This window comes from Anas acuta, chromosome 1 (genome assembly GCF_963932015.1).
Source record: "Anas acuta chromosome 1, bAnaAcu1.1, whole genome shotgun sequence".
NCBI classification, from domain to species: domain Eukaryota; kingdom Metazoa; phylum Chordata; class Aves; order Anseriformes; family Anatidae; genus Anas; species Anas acuta.
This window is the reverse complement of record NC_088979.1, coordinates 52,873,664-52,894,758: the sequence shown is the minus strand read 5'-3', so window position 1 is coordinate 52,894,758 and position 21,095 is coordinate 52,873,664. Positions and strand designations below refer to the sequence as shown.

The 21,095-nt window shown below is 37.6% G+C and overlaps 1 protein-coding gene across 2 annotated transcripts in view; it reads right to left on the bottom strand.

Annotated features, from left to right (window-relative positions):
- Positions 1–21,095, bottom strand: part of GPC6 (glypican 6) — an 800,882-nt gene that overhangs the window by 50,111 nt on the left and 729,676 nt on the right. Inside the window, exons 6-7 of one of the 2 annotated variants that reach the window (XM_068676998.1) lie at positions 16,546–16,689; positions 12,036–12,065 (exon numbers count right to left, since the gene is read on the bottom strand). In XM_068676998.1, coding sequence (XP_068533099.1) covers positions 12,036–12,065; positions 16,546–16,689 — 174 coding nt within the window. The remainder of the gene's footprint in view (positions 1–12,035; positions 12,066–16,545; positions 16,690–21,095) is intronic. The other variant, XM_068677007.1, reaches the window with a different exon arrangement.

The following is a 21,095-nucleotide window of genomic DNA, read 5'->3' as shown; positions in this document are numbered from 1 at the left end:
AATAATAATCAGGAAATCTAGATAAAGTTGTACTAACAGGAAAACACTAGTGTTCTGTTTCTTACATGTAATGATAGGTGGCATAGCAAAGAAGCCTTTTAGTTTAAAATGTGATTTGCACCAGTTTCCTTTTGCACAAAACAGCTAGGTTCCATAAACGAGAAACAAACTGGATTTTATTTTAACCAGATTCATAATCCTTAAGTAAATTACTACCTTGTAACAGTATAAGAAATCAATCTAATTCTATGTGTCAACCAGCTGCTCATATGCAGGGCTCTCCCTGTGCAAACACTCCCCAGTGAAGTCGGCAGCTTCTAACAGTGTGAAATCTGCAAGTGCCATATACTGGCAGCTGAGCACCCTTGTGCTTCAGAGGAACAATAATAAGAAAATGTTGTGGAATTTCTGGAGGTGCTTGGTGAATAGCAGCACACTGCTTTTTTTTTTTTTTTTTTTTTTTTTTTTCTTGGAGGAATATGACAGGATTCAGAGTTGTCTTGCCCCAGCAGAGAGATAATTGCTATAATTCATTAGAGAGGCTCATTTCAATTTTTCATTACTGGAGCAAAACTTTATAAACTGTGTTGAAGGGAATGAAAGCTTTAATTTCCTCAGGCTGCATACATAATTATTGTAATTCAAACAACCATTTGAACCATCCTATACTGGTCATTACATTTCCTGTCTTCTGCCTGTCATTTTGTACTCTTTAATTTCTTCATTCACTTGCTCCTAGTTTTACATGCACTTTCAATTCCTCTGTCTTGAGGAATACAGCAAGTAAGCTCATTGGTGGCAATGAGTTACTGCAGTTTCTACAGGCTCCTTTTTAGAACAGCCTAGACGACATCTAACATTGATCTTACATCATTTATGCTTCAGCTGTGCAAAGAGAATAGTTTCACACTGGGAATGACTTTAAACTATGTCCTATTTTAAAATAAGCTTATTTATTTTCCTCATGCCCCTGCCACATTTTCTGATCAAAGGCATTTATATCTAAACAGGTTTTGTTTCTTACAAATGCTTTGCCTATCTTGTTTGATTCTACAGTACAACTGCTTGTGAAGCTGAATTTATATCTCAGCTATCGTATGGATAGCTACAGCCTGTGATGGAAGAAGCAAAAGGTTAGAACTTCACTACTGAAGGTTCTGTAGGAAGGCAAAGCTGTGTCAAAAGAGATACAAAGGCAAAAACTGGAGACCACAGGTTACATCATTAAAATTGAAAACTTTACCTTTGTGACTATAACTTAAAGATTTGGCTTACTATATGCAAGCAGACAAGCTGAAAGCTGTTATTCAAACAGTAGAAATACAGAAGAACTGGAAAGGTGAAAAGCACCACAACAATCAGTACACTGATCTCAGTCTGAACAAACCTCCTGCAAGTTTGTCTCTGACTGGGAGTGACATTCTCCAGGACTATACAAGACCTGTAGTTGTATTCCAGCTTCTGCAGCATTACACAAAAAAGCAAGGAGATATCCAACTATGTATATATATTTATTTATTATATATGATATATATATTTTAAAAAAACAACACTACAATTCAGAATTCAGTTCAGAACCACCCTAAAACAGGAATACTTCACTTTTCTGAACTTTTGAAATCTATAAAATACAGCGGTAATCCTTGCTTCAACGTGTGACAGCAGACTGGTTCATAAGATTTCTATGCTTCATTCATTTGCCTAATTCTGTTTATAGTCCTGACTAAAATTAGATAAACAGCAACAACAACAACAACCAAACAAGAATTATTTGATTTATTCATATATCCTGCCTGTTTTTGAAAGGAAATGTGATTTAATGGCCAATGGCTAGGATCTGGTCAAAATCCAAATTCATTTTTGACTCAAGCTCTCATTGCAAAAGCTATGTGTTTGCATCATTCTTAGATTAATAGATCTTTCATCACGTGAAGAGCCTTAAAAGGGATTATATCCATACAAATAAATAAGAAAAAGTCCAATGATTTTCTTCAAACCACAAAAATACTTGAATTTCATTAGACTTGGGAGAAAGGGTAGAATCAGTTTTTATTTTATCTGAAGCTGTTCTCCTTTTATGTTGATATGTTTCTTGGGTTCAATTTTTTTTTTTTTTTAAGAAGACATATAACGCCTCATGTTATTCTATGAATGACTTTCAGCCATTAAAGAAAGGTACTATGCAATCCAAATCTTTGCAATGTTTACAGTTCCTTTGAAGGTGGTTGCAGCAATTTTATCTCATTTTATTTTCCTGCTTAAGAAAAACTGGCAAAATATCAAAAGACGTGGAAATGAGTGCTCTTAATTTTGAAGTTAGATGGCTTCTTAGTTCTTTTCAAAACCAGGCTAACCTTTGACTTTCTGATTAGTTTGCTGGAATTCAAACTCATTCAATGCCTGTGCATCCTTTCAGGATTAGCACCCCTTCTGATGAAGAGTGAAGTTAGCTCAAGCTGTTTTGTATGATGTGCAGCCCAAAGGCTTAAAGCTGATGATCATGTTAGCTAAAAATGCCTCTTGGCTTTCCTTCTGTATTCATAACTGCACTGCTTGCCCTTTCTGATTGCTAAGGAACAGGATTACATTTCATGTTCCCAAGCAAGGGCCACAGGATCTTTGACCTTACCTGGATACGCACATATGCACATTGCCAGTTCCCAAAACTTGCTGGTCACTTTGAATGTCTACTTGCATATTCACAACACAGGGAGAACTGTTCAGTCCTATCCTGACTGTTCTTGACCTCCAGCACCTCGCTCTGCGTCCCTTTCTTGGTGGCTGTCATACTCCCTGAAATAAGTCTTTTCCAACAAAGCATTGATCCCTGTATTGGCCCATCAAAACCATGTCTCCTTTCTCTTTCACAAATCATCATCCAGCCATAGACAGTGTAAAGGAGAGTGTGGGTGCCATGAAGTTATAAATGATGGCATGCAAATAGAATCAGGGCAATCTGATTTTCCTATGTCTTGACCCCCATGAGTAGAGAAAAAAGACTGCTTTGATTAAGCAAATACAATATGCTAGTCATAAAAGTAATGCAGCAAACCATATGGAATATAAGAATCTTATTTAAATAAACATACTTTCTAAACCAGAAAACAGTTAAATATTAGCAATAAAAATTTAAAACACTTCCCTTGCTCTGCCTTGTCTCCCCATTTTCTCCTGTAATTCCTTTATACCAACATATTTATGTCTGAAAGAGCCTCTCCCTATTTACCTCTAGCTGAACTTGATTCTGACTTAGCAGCTGCCTTAAGATCCCTAGCTGGGATTCTTTTCTCTGTTTGTTTTTTGATAACAGGCAAGGCTTGATTACCTTATCCCGATAAGTTACTATGGCAAATTCCACCAGTGTAGAATGAGGCATTCACAAATATGTTCTTATCAGTGCACATTTACCCTGTCTGTGCAATTTAATCCATTAAAATTAAAAGGTGGATTTTGCAAATGAAGGCTCAGCAATGTAGTCCTCGCTGGAAGTTTGTTATTAGCCTGGATCACTGGTACAAGTATAATTTTCTTTATTGGAAAACACCTCATCTAGCCAACAGATAGTGGAATAAGGTCTCAAAACCATGTAACATTGCATTCAGAAGTGCAATAAATCCTGAAGAAAACCTTAGTGTTGTTAATCCTGTTATTTATCACTGTGACAGAACATTCTTGGCTGGTTTATGGCATGTCTACTTTTAATAAGCACAAAACAAAATTAGGATTTTCTTGTGTCAGACACTATAGTGGATCAAATGGGGAAAAATATGGGTCTAAACTCAGTGGGACTAAACTCAGTGAGAAACATGGGCTGTATGGCCAATGTGTGGCAGCTGAGTCCTTCTAGAAAGAATGGGAATTTTACTTGCATTTGAAATACCTTTGTCACATCTTCCCCCTTACAATTATGCCCTTTTAATCTCTATTATCTCTCTGATAAAAGAAGTGGCTGACAAGAGTGTGGTTTAGTATGGGGATGAGTAGTCTTGAAGTGATTATAGTGCCTATGCCATGGGGAGACATTAAAGAACAAATGGCATTGAAGAGTATGTCCCTATATATCATTAACTATTTTCTAGATTTTTGAAAGAGTATTTGCCAGCTGTGTTATTTCACATTTTAGCACAGAAATAAATCAGTATTATAACCTGTGGGAAATAGGATTTTTTAAAAGTGCTCCCTCAACTAGCTTGAGAATTCAGGGGTTTTGTCCCATGACATTACCAAGTTAATTTGCAGCTGGTCACGTTCCTACAAGAGTTGCTGCACATTTTGCGGGCAGTATTTCTCCTTCAGTCAATCCCTCTCCTATCTGTCTATATCCAGCTGTTATAACGATAAAAGGGATTTTTAAGGGACTTAGTTTTGCCACCCTGACTTTTATCAAACAAGGGGTGACTTGATGAAAATCGTGATGAAGCTGAGCCTTTCTCTGCAGGCAGAGAGGAGCTGAGTTCACCATCTCTCATCTAACAACAAAGGTCTTTACGTTGATGAACTCTGTCTGGCCTGGAAATGAACTGTGCTAGTGCGTGGCCTTTGTGACAGCAGGGTGGGGTTGATCATGGAGCTGTCCTCTTTTCTTCCAACAACACGATCATTATAATCTGGGGGAGGTGGGCTGCAGATAGAAACAGCTGTGGTTTCCCAGTCCCATCACCCTACTATTGCACTAACTACTTAAGAAAATATTCTGTACCTCATGAAGAGAAGGTATTCACAGTGTTCAGAAGTCCTGTACCCTTGACAGAATTGCTCATCTATTACAGGCAAACTGAGGTTACCAATTCAGACTTTGTTAACTTGGATATTCTTGGATATTCTGGAGATCATGCTTTACAGAAACAGATATATATATATATATATATACGTATATATATATATATATATATTCTGGCTCACTGAATTTCCACAGTGCAAATTAAAGGTTAGAAAACGATGCAGAAACATTAGGTGATGGCTGGGAACTCTACGTCTTCTACTTCAGAAGAAACGAACACCTGAAATGAAGATCTCATTAAGGTCTTCAAGACCAGGAACATATTTCTAATGTGTGTTCAGTGCCTACCTACCACAGGATGACCCTCATTGACGAAACAAAATAATTACTGTACAAGGTGTATAATAGTAGTGTCCCTGTCTATCCAGATATGTAGATTGTGAGCTCCATAAAAATGATGTCTAAGAATAGGATTAATCTCACAGGAAAACAGCATCCATGTCTGAGCCAAAACTCTTCTGTAGTCAAAGTGAGAAACAGGAACTAGAGGGTGCAAGTACTTTTCAATCCAATACAGATTTTTAAAGTAGCTCAGATCAACTGTGCCCTGAAAATTCCTATTTCTCTCAAATATCAGTATGGGTTATGTGATTTGGCTAGCTGGATGGTTACATACCTGCATTTGGTTGGATGGATTTAATCTAAATGAATAAAAAGCAATTGAAAGAATTTTTATTTTCACATTATTTCAAAGATTATAAATGATCTCTGATGTTTATTTACACATTATTTCAAGGATTATAAATGATCTCTGATTTTAAACCCATTAACATTCACTGTAAGATCAAGGAAGATAGGAGTTTCTCTCAGGTATTAAGCAACGTTTTGTTTCTTTTTCTTTTTTCCTTTTTTTTTTTTTTTTTGTTTTTTTAAAGTGATTGCTGCTTTTCCCCGCAGAAGAAATGTAGTTCTCAAATTTCTGTTATTTCTGCATATATATTACCCTTTTAATATATGAGCACTGTAGCACTGTAGGTATGTTATATTAAAAGAAGACAAAGCACTTCAAGCAATTAGTTTTTACTTTAGTGCCTATAGCTGTTACTTAGGTAACGCAATTATTGTTATGAACCGGAGATTTCTGTAGGCTTGAATGTTTAAGGAGAAAAGCAATTTTCATTCTAGTCCATTTTCATTTGGGTTCCTATATTGTATTTATGCTGTCCAAATATATAATAGGAAAGCAAAATTCCCAGTGCTTTGAAGTGAATGCAATTATCCTGGGGACTGTTAAGTGCTGGTTGTGTATCGGTGATGTGGTTTCTTCCCATACAAATGAATGTCAGGCTCAGTTTCACTGGGCTCTGGCACTGAGTTCCTCTTGCCTGAATTTAAAAGCTTAGTGTAGGTGTTGAGGATGTCGATGTGAGCTGGGTGTCAGAGCCCCACCAGTCAGTGGAGACATGAAGTGGGATTCAGTTGCCTGCACACAGGTATCTGCTGTCTTGAAGGCTTTTTGGTTCTTCCATGTGCCAGTACAGGTCTCCTGTAGGAACTGCACCATATATGAGACCCTCTTGTGGGGCCCTTAGATGTCTCTCTTTGGACAGTCTATTGGTCTTTTTGGCAGTGGAGTCAAGGGAGTTATTCAGTTGGCCACATGCCTAATTTTGGTCTAAATTAGGATCTTACGAATAGCTCCTAGACCCCTCATTCCATTACAAATATACATTAGCCTAACACCATTTTGGAGTCCTCTGGAACATTCAGAAGACTGAAGAACCTTATCAAGGTTCTTCATCACATCAAGGACCTTATCACATCTGTTAGCTCCTTGCAGATGCCCTGGTAGTTCAGGGCCTCTTGCTTAGCAGGAGGCATTTGTGTTTCAGCAAGTGAATCCTTCCTGTTCATTGATCACCTTAACTATCTTCTCATTGTTACCAGGGGAGACTAAAAAACCTGGCTCTACTTTTATTATAGATGCTAAGTTAGACACAGTGAACTCCTTTTCTTATTTACCAAAAATTACATGTACATAACATACATTCAGTGCAGAAGAAGCAAAACCTAAAAAGACCAAAAGCAAACATATGAATGATGGTCATTTGTTACCACTGCAACCAGGAAAAACTGTGCAAGGCCACCAAAACATGAGCATCTACTTTCATCTCCAGTGAATTGCACACCTAAGTCCTAAATTTGAATAGCCTCAGTTACCTTCACTTCAATAGGGCTATCTGTGAAATCACATATTGACTGCTCAGTCAGAGTTCAGCTAACTCTAGCCCCATGCAAGCTTAGTATCTTGTCAATTCCTAGGTTCCTCATAGCTGCCCAAGAAACATTGGCACTTACAGGGAGCTATTCATGTGATCTCTAGAAAACGTCTACATTAGGCTGTGGGAATTGCACTGTGAAAATGCGTGTTTTCTTAACTGATTGTGGAAGGAGCCCATGCAACTAACTCCTACTCCTGTAGCTGTATTTTTCTATTACTATGTACACACCAATGGGATGTGCTGGAGCATCCTGAGGGTATACTCCTACTTTCCATGGTGACTAGGTACCTGAAGTAGTAATACAGGGGCTATGCATTTTGTCCTAGTGTAGAGCTGTGATGCTGCTAGAGCCTACACTACCTAGGATTTAGAAATGCTACTGAGTCTTTTAAGATGCATAACCTTAGAATAGTCCTTAGCTGATGATGGGTAAAATTAGATTTGATGAAGCCTTTCTTTTTTTCTTCCTTCCCCAGTATTATTAAAAGCCTTGGCTTTCCCATCAATGAGTATCTATAACTAGTCACTCAATCTTTGCTGTTTACAGGCAAAATGTAAATACATTAAGGAAGCACCCTGTATTGCTGTCCCAATGATGTAGACAGATACATTGATATGACTGTGGAATGAAAAAAAAAATATAGGAAGAAAATATAGGAAACCTTTTTTGTTGTAAAATATTTGCTTTTGACTAAAGAAAGTTCACAAAAGGGTCACAATGTGTATGAAGGTAAATCTTTTTAGTCCCAATATTTTATGTCTTCTAACTACTAGTAATGCCTATAAAAGTCCATAAAGTGTCAAATTCTATTGCAAACAAGGAAAATGTGTGAAATGTTTGGCTTGGGAAATCGGTTTTTAGCCTGCTGTAACCTACCATTTGTTACAAGTGGAGTCCAGCATTGCACACGTCTGGTGCAAGTTTAAAATATATCTGTGTGTTGCAGTCTAACAAAATAAAAATTGCTGCAAAAGGCACCAGAGAACTAATTCACAGTACAATATAACACATTTTTATCTGGAGAGTGAGAATCACTATTTTCAATTAATTCAGAAATTACCAAAGCTTTAATTTTTTGTTGGCAGCCGCACCAGTGCACAACTATCTTGATGATTAAAAAATATTTTGTGGTCTGTGATCACTTGAACAAAAGGACCCTCTATTCTCTAGGTGTAAATGGACTGGTGATACATTACAAAATCCATTTTTTATGGAAACTTAGTTTTGCTTTTAGAACCTGTTGCTTGTTGTCATATTAACCATGTAAGAATTCATAGCAGTGTAACACCTTTCAGGCAGGTAATCAGTCATAGTTGTTATTCTCATGCCACTTGGAAGCATCTAAATGGGCATCATTTATATATTGTAACTGGGGACACAAGCCCTACTACCAATTTTTAAATCATATTTCTTCTATTAATATCATGTCAAAATGCTAAAGTGTAGAGGACATTTATATAGTCACTATCTTTCTTTAGCATTAGCAAGAACATTAAGAATTCACTTTTCCTTCTGCACAGATTCATGCATAGACACATGAAATGAAATGTGATCTATCTTTCAGCTGAAAGAACAGTGCTGATGTGTTTTCTGCTTAGATTCATCTTCTAGACGTTGATAATAAAAACTTTCTGTATACTGGAAAAAAAAAACAAAAAACTTTTACTGAGTAGAGGCTAAAGCATTGAATGGAAGGAACTAGATTTTCATCTAGATTTACAAAGGGGAATTGCCATTGGATAAAACTTGTGCAGCATCCAGTATGAAATATTTTTGCTGCAGACTAGCAATCCTTCTAGGTACCTGATGACACCACAACAATGAGTATGATTAGAATTATGATTAGAACTATCTATCAATATATTTATAGACCCAATTCTCCTTTTGAACACATTTGATTCATAGAGCCTAACTCCAAAGCCTGGTATTACGGTTACGTTAAGATATCTACAAATTGGCTGTCTGAGCTAATCATTCAGATTCTTTTTATACCCAATGGGGAGAAATGGGTAATTCAAAAGGTAATTCAGATTTCATGTCATCTCCAAATGAGCATCTTAAGCAGGATCTGGAGGTGCCTAGTTCTCTCCACTGATTAATAAGGGAATGAGGTTATAGCTCAGACATTGATAACAACATTAGAAACATTAAAAGATAGGGCAAATAAATCCCACTTCATGTTATTATGGTTTGATATGGCACAGATGTGCAAGCTTCAGCCTATATATCCTGCTTTTGTTTACACTAATAGCCAAGTTCAGGAATCACTTAATTCCTCAACAACCAAAGACCCATGACTGTCATTTTTTCATCTTAACTGTGTTCTAGTCTAGTAGTCAGGAGTAGCTTCTGTTTACAGGTGTCATATGCCCCATCCTGGTAACAGGTATACTTAATACTGCTTATACATTCCTGGAAAAGAGATGAAGACTCTAAGGGGATCTTCCCACCAACAGTTAAAGGAAGTTCAGCTAGAACTAGCAGGTGTATATTTAGAAGATACTCAGACAGGCACTGTGTTCAATGAGACAGTTAAGCAACATGTCACTATTCAAGCAAGGCAGACAATGCCTTGTAATCAGGACTGTACATTTTTTTGGACCACTAATTAATGTAGAGAGCTGTCTTTCCTGTTAGTGTTGGAAGACATTTTTTCCTTGCTCACACTGAATGGAGTCTGAACAGCAGGCAGAACCATTCCACCTGAAGACACAGGCAACCACTGAAATAAAGCACTTTCTTAGTAACTGCCTCGTGCATTAGGAATTCAGTGCATCAGAGACAGCAGCATGCAGAACTCTTCAGCAGGGTTATGGAATAATATTGCTTTTTTAAAAAACAGATCTCTACCAGGTCTCTCAGGAGGGTTCTGACAGCCATCATCACTCACCCACCTTTGCCACCTGAAACTGGTATTAACCAGGAAGGAAAAAATGATAGCACAAACTTAAACTTACTTAGATATTGCTGTGACACAGAAACTGAGAATAAACAAAATCTGACACTAAGTAAACACCTCTTTGAGGAGAACCAGGCAAATCCTAAATTTGACACCAAATGACCACGACAAATGTTGTAAAATATATTTATTCATTGTGCATGTTGTACAGGAGTTATTTGCTGAATAACAGCACACAGAAAGAAATGGCACCTCCAACAGCACAACATCTAAAGCTTGTGGGGGGAGTAGTCTATAGGAAGTTAGGGGACATTTAAAACACCTGCACGAGCCTGTTAATTTCACTCTTAAAAGTGCGACCAATACTTTATGAGCTATGAAGCCTTTTACATGCTTGTTTTTTGTATCTTTCCCTACAGGTTCTGTATGCAGAAGGTGTTCAAAAAATTCATCTCAATATTTTAAACCCTGTAAGATTTATAACTGCTGAATTTTATTCTAGGGTCTCTTGAGAAATAAAATGTGGAGAATAAACATCCTATCTCAGGAATACTGTGGTATCACTGCATATATTTAACATTTCTAGACTCTGGACTAAATGGATTCTTACAAAACTGAAACATAAGCTCCACTGTTGGGATTTCCCCAAGAGGATTCCTTGGGCAAGTCAGATCAATGTCTTCGTGGTATACTGTCTTGTTAATTTCAGTCTTTCATAGCTAAAATGCAAAACAGTTTTCTCTCTCTTTCTCTTTCTCTCTTTCTCGAATTATATTTTCTGCTTCATGTACCTTTGGAACACTGGGAAGGAATTGTTCACAACAGATTTGTTGGGTTACTGTTGCATTTTTTATTGTAACAAAAATCATTACAGACTGTAGTAAAAATATTTTAAAAATACGAATGAATTGACACTTAAAATACATCCCACTATATTCCTAAAATAACAATTTCAGGGTCCTTTGCTCACAGAAAATGAAACTTCATTTACTTTTACTTAAAAAAAACACAGGAGGGAAGATAAAGGAACATTTTCCTACAAAGTGTGACACAATATATTCCCCTCCCCAGGGTAAAGAGCATGAAAGAGTTTATTTTTCAGACTAGGTGCATGCTCATCCACTTATCTATGCTGCTGCTATACTGTACTTGAATGTAAATCACCCTCAAAATGCCACGGCCAATTTCTCAGTTGCCTATCTCCATAGCACGCATGTGCATTATGCATTATATGGTTAATAGTGCATCAGCTCCCCTGTGGAAAATCAAGAAGGCTTCCATGTCCTTCCGAAAGGAAATGTGGAATAATTTTACACACGTCCAGACAGGTCATGCTGAGGTATGTTCTTGGGACAAATTGCAGCTGAATTAAAGCAGCACTGTGCTGTACGATGGCATGGTGGATACAGAGGTACTTGAGGCAGCTGAAATGCAGGAAGTAGGTATGACTATATCAGCATGGGGCTCTCTGTAGGCTAATTAGTCCTGCTAAGAAGCAGGTCCAAGCTAAATGCTTTGAGGCAATTCACAAGTCAGATGATGCATATCTGCACAGTGCTGTGTTCCTGCCTTCCAAACCCCTGCTGAGGAAGCCTTTTGTTTGAAACACAGGGTCCTCTAAAATTCACAGAATTTCTGTAGCTGGAAAGTATAATCTAATCTACTTTATCAAACTCGCACAAAGTGGTTTGCCCAAGACTGGGCAGTGAGACAGTTACAATTCTAGGGAGCGAGCTCAGGATGGCCTGAGAGATGATTTCCTTTGCTCAAGTGCTATCTCCAGGCACAAGCCCCAGAAATAGGTGACACTGCAGTGTCTGCATTGCTGCACATGTGTATGTGGTGTCTGAGATCACATGGACACTTATGTCAGCTTTTAGCTTACTGAGGGAATACACTCCTTTCTAGGAATGAGATGTCATCCTTGAAGCAGGAGAAGAATATTGATAAGAACCAGCAGCTCTGAGCACTGGGCAGAATTAGATAAGCTAGAATCTAAAATTACTGCTACTGTTTTAGCCTACATGACACACACAAAGTAAAGATGGTGAAGATGAAACTTAAAGTGTTTTGCCCAGCATTGTACAAAGACAAATGGGAATGAAAGTGAAGAATAAGAATACCAAAGCTTACACCATGTTGCATTGTCCTCCAGATAGTCCTCTGGGAAGCAAGAGGGAAACAGATTCAGAGAACAGAAAAACAAAACAAAATAATAAAAAAACAAAACAGAAAATAAAATAAAAAAAAAAACAGGTTATACCAAACAGGCAACCACAGTGAAGATAACGAATCTTTATAAGCAGTAGATTTTCAATGAGAAATCTTAGATCATACTCTACAGAAGCAGATGAGTTCAGTGGTTAAAGTTATTTAGTTTCTGACAGTATTTGTTTCAACTTCAGGTGCAATTGCTGGATGCTTAGCCTAAGGTTGTCACTTTCTGGCACTTTGTAGTAGATGGGTAGAGAAGGATTTCTCTGAGAGGTTTAAATGTGTACTTTAGGATGAGCTGAATCATGCTTTAGAAATATTTAATCTCAACTCAGTTGCCTAAACCTACATTTAGACAACTGAATAAAGGCCATAATTTCTCTCTGCTAACAATAAAAAAACTACTGACCTTCACATCTAAGATGGTCATCTAGAAATCGAATCTAAATAAGCGGTTATAGGTATCTATACTACAGATGTCTATATTTAATCAGTTTAGCTGCTGTTATGATCGGCAGAGAAACAGATGGGAATCTAGTTACCTAAATATAGAGCATATAAAGTAAATTTAGTAGCTTTGATGTATTCCATCTTGCTTAGACAGGTCTCCCGTAAGTATTTCTTGTTACATTTGCACATCTTGAAAACCATAGGCATCTCAAATAACATTAGGGGACTATATTGATGCAGCTGAATCCCCCAAGAGAGACTTCAGAGAATAACTGGGCCTCAGTTCTGTCCTCCACTCTTGGATGCCATATAGTGGCATCCTCTCAGGTATCCTACCTGGCCTTCAACCCCCAAGTCCAGGAGAGCATGGGCGTCCTGCCAGCTCAGTCAGATATCACATGCTCCAAGGCATCTCAGACAGTTTTGCTTATCTACATATAGATAACTATAGTTAAGCCTTTCATTTCCCAATCTATGAGAAGTGTCTGTGACAGATGGGGTGAATCACTCTCTGAAGATGTATGTCTCTCTCCATTGACTTCAGAAAGAGCCTGACTCTTAGGCCCCATGCTACAAAGACTTGATTTAATTGCTGGAAATAAGTGTACTGAACTGCTTGGGATGCTGCAGCATATTCTGCCCAGCTCCCTACTTCTGTTCCATTGGTCTCCTCTAGTCCTATGTGGTATCTTCCAGTCCCCTGCTTCCAATACTCTGGGGAGTAACATGGTGTAGTTGGAGGTGTCCCTGCCCATGGCAGGGGGTATGGAATTAGATCTTTAAGGTCCCTTCCAGCCCAACCCATTCTATGATTCTCTGAGTCTCAGATGGTGTTTTACGTCCACGCTTAGACAACCCTCTCAAGCTCAAGCTCTGCATGACTTCCTAAATACATCTACTGCATTTTAATCCAACTATACCTGTTTTTTTTTTTTTTTTTTTTTTCCACATTTTTCTCAATTAATTTTGATCTATTTCTTTTTTATTAAGTTTTACAGACTAATGCAATAATGCAGGCAAACCTCCCTTCTTGGAATACAATGGCTGGATTAATCAAAATTTATTGGGTGATGTTGGTAGTAGGGTGATAGCTGGACCAGATGGTCTTGAAGGTCTCTTCCAACCTTAATGATTCTGTGATTCTATGATTCTATGAAATTCAGGCAAGCATGATGAAGCACATTTTCAGAAGTGTTCAGCATCTGATGTTCTCAGTATAGGCTTCTCATGAGGGATCTGCATTGTGCAACATAACTGATAAAATATGCTCAACTGAATTAAGTACACAAATGGGAATATGAGCAGGAGTAAAAAATTGATTCAGATGCGCTATGCTATTGATATGCAGAGGAAATATTTTCTAAACTTGGTCACTTCTAAGGACATGCTGTCAAAGACAGATGAAAGCAGGATTGTCTGTCACTTCTTTTGAGGTTTACATAGCTGCATGTTTGAACTTTGTGACGACAACTTGAAGTTAAGTGGTCCAACAGTGTTTTATGAGTAAAATCTCCAGAACAGACTTCTAAAACCATAAATGTAAGACTGAATAGTCAGATGACTCATGAGGAAAAGTTCCTCTTACATAAAAGCAGGTAGTAATAACTCCATATTTCTTATATCAATAATAATGAAAAGGGGCTTTAACCGTTTGGCACAACTATCAAAATACTAATCTGCTGTACATTTTTATTAAGTAAGAAATAGAAAATGATCAGTGTGCAGACTGGAAAACTGCTTTGGGTGGGATTCTACTTGTGTCTTATTAATGATGCAAGGATTGGGAGCATCTAACTGAAGCTGGTCCTCTAGGCTCTGTCTATAGTTAATGAAGAGAGATATATGATTCAGGGAATGATTCAGCACATTAAATGCTGAAGGTCTAACGTAGGCAGGTTGAATGGTGTTCCTATGAGACAGAAACACAACATTTATATCCTTCTGGATAAAATTACCCAGGTTGGTGTGAGATACAGGCAGTGACCTTTACCAAGAGCTGCTAAGGGATTATGGTTCTGAAACAAAACCTTCTGCTTTAATCCACATAAGCAAACTTTTCTTGCTCCAGTTGAGGTCAGTGTCCATCTCAAACTTCAGGGACTGTTGCTCTCAACACAAAAGTAGGTAACACATATATCGCTGCTGATTGGAGATGGATTTGATATCACACGTTACTAATAGGGCATGAAGAGTTATTATTTTAAATATTAGCAGCAAGAAAGACAAATAGGTGAATACTGTAATGCTTTTATGAAGTAATGGCAACAAAGATTTATTTATTTATTTATTTATGAAAGAATGTGTGAAGGAATCTAGTTAAATCATGTGGATAACAGTTTCCCTTTGAAGGTGTACAGGTTATTATGAGTTATAAAGGATTGTCTTCACTAGCAATTTTCATTAGTTACAGCATTTAAAGGCCAACAGCATATGACACATTACTGCTTTATTCAGGATGCTGCTTGGTATTTTGCAAGTTTGTAGTTTAAAAAGGTTATTAATGTGTTTAGAAGTATTCTCCTTATGCGAATATGGAAGGTCTTTTAAACTTTTTTCTTTGCAAAAATGCTCAGTTCTTACAATGTAGCAGTAATTCAAGCTAAGCTGCGCTACCAGCCTTCCTCTTTGTTCTCTTTCTCCTACTTCCTCTTTTTGCAGCCTTTAACTTTTTCCAGAACATGACTGAAGCCTACACACTACAGTAACCTTTCACTTCACCTTGGCCAATTCTAGGTTAAGATTTAGGCCTCTGCACCAAACAAGATTTTTAGCCTGAGATACTACACTGTTTTATGAATCTACTGTGTTAGAGAGACCTAAGTCTACATCAGAGGTCCACATCTTATTTTCTGTTTCTCCTTGTAGGATAAACAGGCTACACTATTCCCAGAAGAACAGAGAACTCAAAAATATTGCTTTTTTGCTGCATACTAATCCAATGTCCTGGCTAGAATGATGTGCTATTTTTCATTTGAATTGCAATGGAGATTGACAAAATACAGTTGATTGATGAATGGGTTACAGCATAGGCTGTTGGAAAGACTTGGCACTGTAAAGTACTGTGGTGATTGTCAAAGGAATCTGCAGAAAGACAGCGCTAAGGAAAGAGACAGGTCTTGATTGAATTAGAGTATTTGGGTGTCTGCTCGGCAATTAAAGTTGAGAAAAACCTCTAGACAGTTTAGACTTGTGATCAGAAGCATAGCAAGACATTTTGCTATGTCTGCACTGCAGCACGAAACAAAATTTTGGTGCTGCAGTGCAGCTAGCACCTGTCTGACACCAGCAGGAGGGCAGCTCACCAAAAGTCAAAGCCCCAGCTAACAGTAGCTGTTCCCAGCTGGGTGCTCCTCTCCCTTCACTCTTGCTACAGCCCTGAATATGAACCTCTTCTGAGAGACAGAACAGTGTTGTGCAAGTGTTCAGCAACAAGCATGGCAAGTGGAGGTTGTGCGATACAGTCTGTTTTGATTCAGACTCTTTACAGCTTTTTAATTTTGTCCATTGGCATTACTTCAAGATAATTACCGAGACAGTATTAGCAGCTATAATAATTAGCCTGCTATAAATCTGTAGATTTATAAATAGCAGGAACAGTGAAATCTGAAATGTGAATCCAATGACTGGTAGTAGAAAAAAAAATATGTTAAAGTCTTATTTTTGAAATGATTAAATAAATAAAGATTAATGATTGCTCATGTTTTAGCTGATAAAGTAGGTTTTTTTTTTGGGACGCATGGAAATAAAGCTTATTGTCTTCTAACCTTTCTGATACTTTAGAAGTGAATTATATTATTCTCTTAGAATACAACTCTGGACTATTTCCAATGGGGAAAAAAGATTTGTTGAACGCTAGAACAGTTGGCATAGAAACTATATACAGTGATTACAAAATTATTTTTAAAAAAATTGTCTAGAGAATAACATATATTACTAAGCCATTTCTACTTATTTAAGAGTGGAGTATGCTTTGCCTTACCAGCCTATCCAAACTTGTGCCAGCAGCAGTTGTAGGTCGCTCCTCCGGGTTATATGGTCTAAACCGGGTATTGAAGTTTTCAGGGACAGAACGGGAAGATCTTAGGGCAGGTGCTGGTTTAGGCTGGCCACATCCTTGGAAAACCTGAAAAAGACATTTTAGGTTATATGACAGTCATAAAAAGAGGGAGGCTGGCATTTTACATCATATTTATTCTGTCTTTCATATATTTGAAACTTCAGCTTTGACTGACATTTTGCTAATAGTGAGTAGAGCACTTGTCCTATATTAAGACTCAGATTAAAAATTAAACATTGTTAATTACTTAGTGAAGGTATAAAAACATATAGAGCCCTTAAAACACTTAATTAGTGAAGGTGATTATTTCAAGAAGTTAACACCTGAAAGCATTTTAATTGTTATCTGTGCAGGAAGGGAAATGAACAAAATGAAGTTCGTTGTGCCAGAACTTGGTTTATAATTGTTTCATCTTTTCTTAAAACATGGTTTTTAACCAGAAACACAGCTCATTCATAATCCTTACCTACACCTTTTCCTACCTGGTAATCTTGTTTGTAGTCTCAGAGAAAAAGTCAATGATGAAATAGTCTTATGAATATATTCCTTTCTAATTCCCTAGCTGCTCTGTCCCTGGATGAGGGATAAGGCATGTTGTGTGGGCAGTTGAGAGAACAATTTTCTGCTACTGTGTTTGTTTTCTAGGTATATAAATAATGTTCAGAATGGTAAGATTTCTTTATATTCTTCTGTTTGGAAAGAAATTTTAGTAGAATATATCTTGTGCATACTAAAGGAGACAGAAGACACAATTGACTACTGGATATCAAGGATGCATTGCAGAGGAACTCCCAGAGGAACTCTGGGATATACAGAAGTTGTTTAGCTGAAAGGAGGTTGAATATCCACAAAATTACATTTTAGACTTTTAGATTATCCATCTTGATTGTTTCTCTCCTGAAGTAGCCATGGTTTTTGTTGCTTTCAGGTTTCATTACAGTTAGCTTTTAGCTAGTTTCCTGATGTTAATTTAGAGGCCCCAGATGATTCAAAATTTGCTAAAAGAAACTGATTCATTCTAAATTTATTTGCAGTCATCAGGTCTTTTTTGGCTCAAAGTCCAGCAAGTCAGCTGCTGTAGGGACATTGGGATTTTTAATTTATGTATGAAACTCTGCTTGGTCTCGTTTGAGCATATGTGTAAGGATTCTTGAATAGTTTCTAGTCTCCTTAGTGATGAGGATTATTGGACAATCATTCATTTAACAAACTAGGAAAGCTGATTTCAGTTTTTAAGGTTCTAAATTTTTCAACAAGAAAGAATCTGATTTTTCCTCTGTGAAGAAAATTCAACTAAGAATAATGTTCAGGACTTATACATGATTATGATTGATAATATAAGGGCCAAATATATGTGTTGGGGACATCTGTTATACTTACAAAGGTTTACATATTTCTTCTGACTGTAGATCAGCCGTACAGGGAAAACATAACTGTTTATTTAGATATCTATGAAATCCCCTTTGGTCAACTGAGTAATCAGGTATTTACTTACAGAGACAAATGTCAATTTTCCAGACCATGCTACTTGACTGTCAGAGGAAAGGAAACTGAGGGCACTGAATCTTCTTAAATTTCACAGAGTGTGTTAAGCTACTTGTATGACCAAGTGGAGTAGCTATGAGTCTGCATAATTTTTCTTATGACATACTGGAAAAAACAACAGAGACTTTGTGGTATCTATCTACATACAAATACTTACAGTAAGGAGTTTTGTATGAACACAATTATGTATAGCCAGACAATATTAGAGGTGGTAATTAGATAGCATCTTTTAGATCACAGAAGAAGAAATCATCTACTTTTTAATGATCTCGCAAAAATGCAGCAAGGATACAATAATTAGTAACTATATTTTGACTGCAAAAGAGACATTTTCTGATTTGCATCCAGGTATTAGCTGACAGAACAGAAAATGTTAAGCTGATACCTGAAATTAACAAATGCTTCCTGAGAAGAAGCACAAGAAGCACATGAAATATTTTCTTTACAGAGTTGTTCAAAGATACTGAGCAATTTCTGGAAAAATATTCTGTTGTTCATTATAAGAGTGTATAAGCATGTATAAGAACATTATACATGCTGTGAATTAGCAACATAAATACACTCTCTTAAAAAAGAAAAAGAAAAACAAAACCCACATTTTATATATAATTATGGCAGTTCACCTTAGAGAAGCAATTCCACTTGAAATTAGGAATCCAAAATTTAGGTGTGAATTTGTAGGCATCTATATTTGAGCTAAACATCTAAGCTTCCATCTTTTGTAGCAGAGATCAAAAGCTCTCTTCAGTTGATCTCACATCAGCATCTATAATCATCTGTGATATCTCAGCATGTCGAAGAAATCCAAGGTCTGTCTTAACATAAGACCTATTGGAGACCATGCCCCACTGAACTTCAGCTAAAGCTCAGATGGCATTTCCTAGGGTGCCACAAAGAGCAGAAACCCTCTGTGGTCAGGAATACAAACCAAGCCGTGAGATCAGATCAACAGAACCAGCGAAGAATTATTTCTATCGAGCTCTCTAAACGGAGGTATCTACTTCAGGATTAGTGAGTAGATACTGTAAAAAAAGAAGTTCTTTTCCTACGAGACCTCAATATTTTGAATCCCAGCAGAAAGAATTTTTACTCTATGAAGCTTTGAGTCATACTGTTATTTAGATGTGCTAGTGCTCAGTGTTTCCTATTGAGTGTCTATATGACTCTGCTTCATTGACTCTCTCATCTTCAGATAGAATAGTATTGATTTTTTCCTGAAGTGCCATTATATTTTTCCTGCACAGGGCTCTGGAAAGAACACAGATAAATGAAGAGGTTTTGTTAATATGAAACTCTGAGGCTATTTTCAGAAGAAACTTGGACGTCGTTTTATGAAGATTTCCTTCTTATAAATAATGCATAGGTAGTCTGCTATGTCATGGAGCTTATTCATCCTTTTAGCTGAAGTAATTGTGAAAAAGGAACATATATCCATAGGTTAAAATGGCACATTGATCAGCTTGGATAAAAGTAGATTTAAGACTCACTAATGGGAGACTCAGCTATGGGGATAGCCTTTATGAAAGAGCAAAAATCTTGGCATGGTATCCAAATAACACTTAAGGCAGCCAAACATCTGTATAGAACCAGACTGTTTAAAAAGCAGGAAAAAAGTCCAGTACGTTGTATTCTGAGGAGCACTGAAGGCATAATTATGCTGACACAACCAGATTGGGGATTTTCTACATTCTGAAGAAAAATGGTTGCTATAGCATGTTTTCTGCTGTTTTGTGAGTTTTCTCCCACTTCTTGTGAACAAGCAATCTATGCAGATGTCAGGTACTAAATATTCATACAGCTGAAATGGAACAGATGTATGTTTTACTCTTTGACTTCAAGCAAAAAACAAAGGTGATGGTACAGTCAACATTATGGGAAGATTGTGAAGGCCTTCAAACAAGTTTTGGCCAGGATTTAAAGGAGCACAGATATGTTATGACTCTGAATATCCTTAGGGAGAAGGAGAATAAGGATAAAGTATATGTATGTTATGACTAAATCTTGGATATGAGCTGAGCCACGAGTAACAATATACAGATTATGAAATTTTAACCTGAGAAATAACCAAGGTGTTGCAGAACACGAGTTTGTCACTATAATATTCAAATAATAAAGATGTGTCACTGTAGAATGATGAAGAGATTTTAGTAACAAAGATAATATGTCTCAGAGACATTATCAGGATAAACCCAAGGTAAATCTATTGCAACCTGACTAACACATGAGGCTGCCCTCAGGGCCCACAGTAGTCTGGGTAGACCCAGCAAAACTTACTCTTAAAATGTGGTGACATCTTAAGAGACATCTCAGACATCCTAGACTGAGAGTTTTTGTGCTCTCTGTGGCTGGTTTGCAGAAAGTATTGTATTGGGTTTACAGGGAAAGGTTTTTGCTGGGGAGAGGGAAGAGAGGAGGGATGGCCTCTCTGAGAAGAGTCCAGCAGCTGCCCCACGTCAGATCAGAGCCAGCTCCAGCTGGCTCCAAAGGGACCTGTTGCTGACCAGAGCCGAGCCAGTGAGCAATGTTGGTTGGGCCTCTGTGAGAGCAGATTTAAGAAAGGGAAAAAAAGCTGCTGCCCTTGGACAAGAGCACAAGCAGGAGCAGGGGATCTAGGGGAGCCCATGGGGGACCTTTGCTGGAGCAGTTTGCTCCTGACAGATGGACCACATGGTATGGATACATGTTGGAGCAGTTCTTGAAGAGCTGCTGCCTGCGGGCAGCCCCCACAGTTCGGGAAGGATGGCATCCCATGGGAGGGACCCCACGTGGAGCAGGGCCAGGGAGTGACCATGAAGGAGTGGCAGAGATGAAGCATTAGCAACTGACTGCAGCCCCCATTGCCATTTCCCCTGTGCCACTCAGGGGGAGGACATAGAAGAAGGTGGGAAGGTGTTTTCAGTTTGCTTTTACTTTCTCACTTCTGTAGC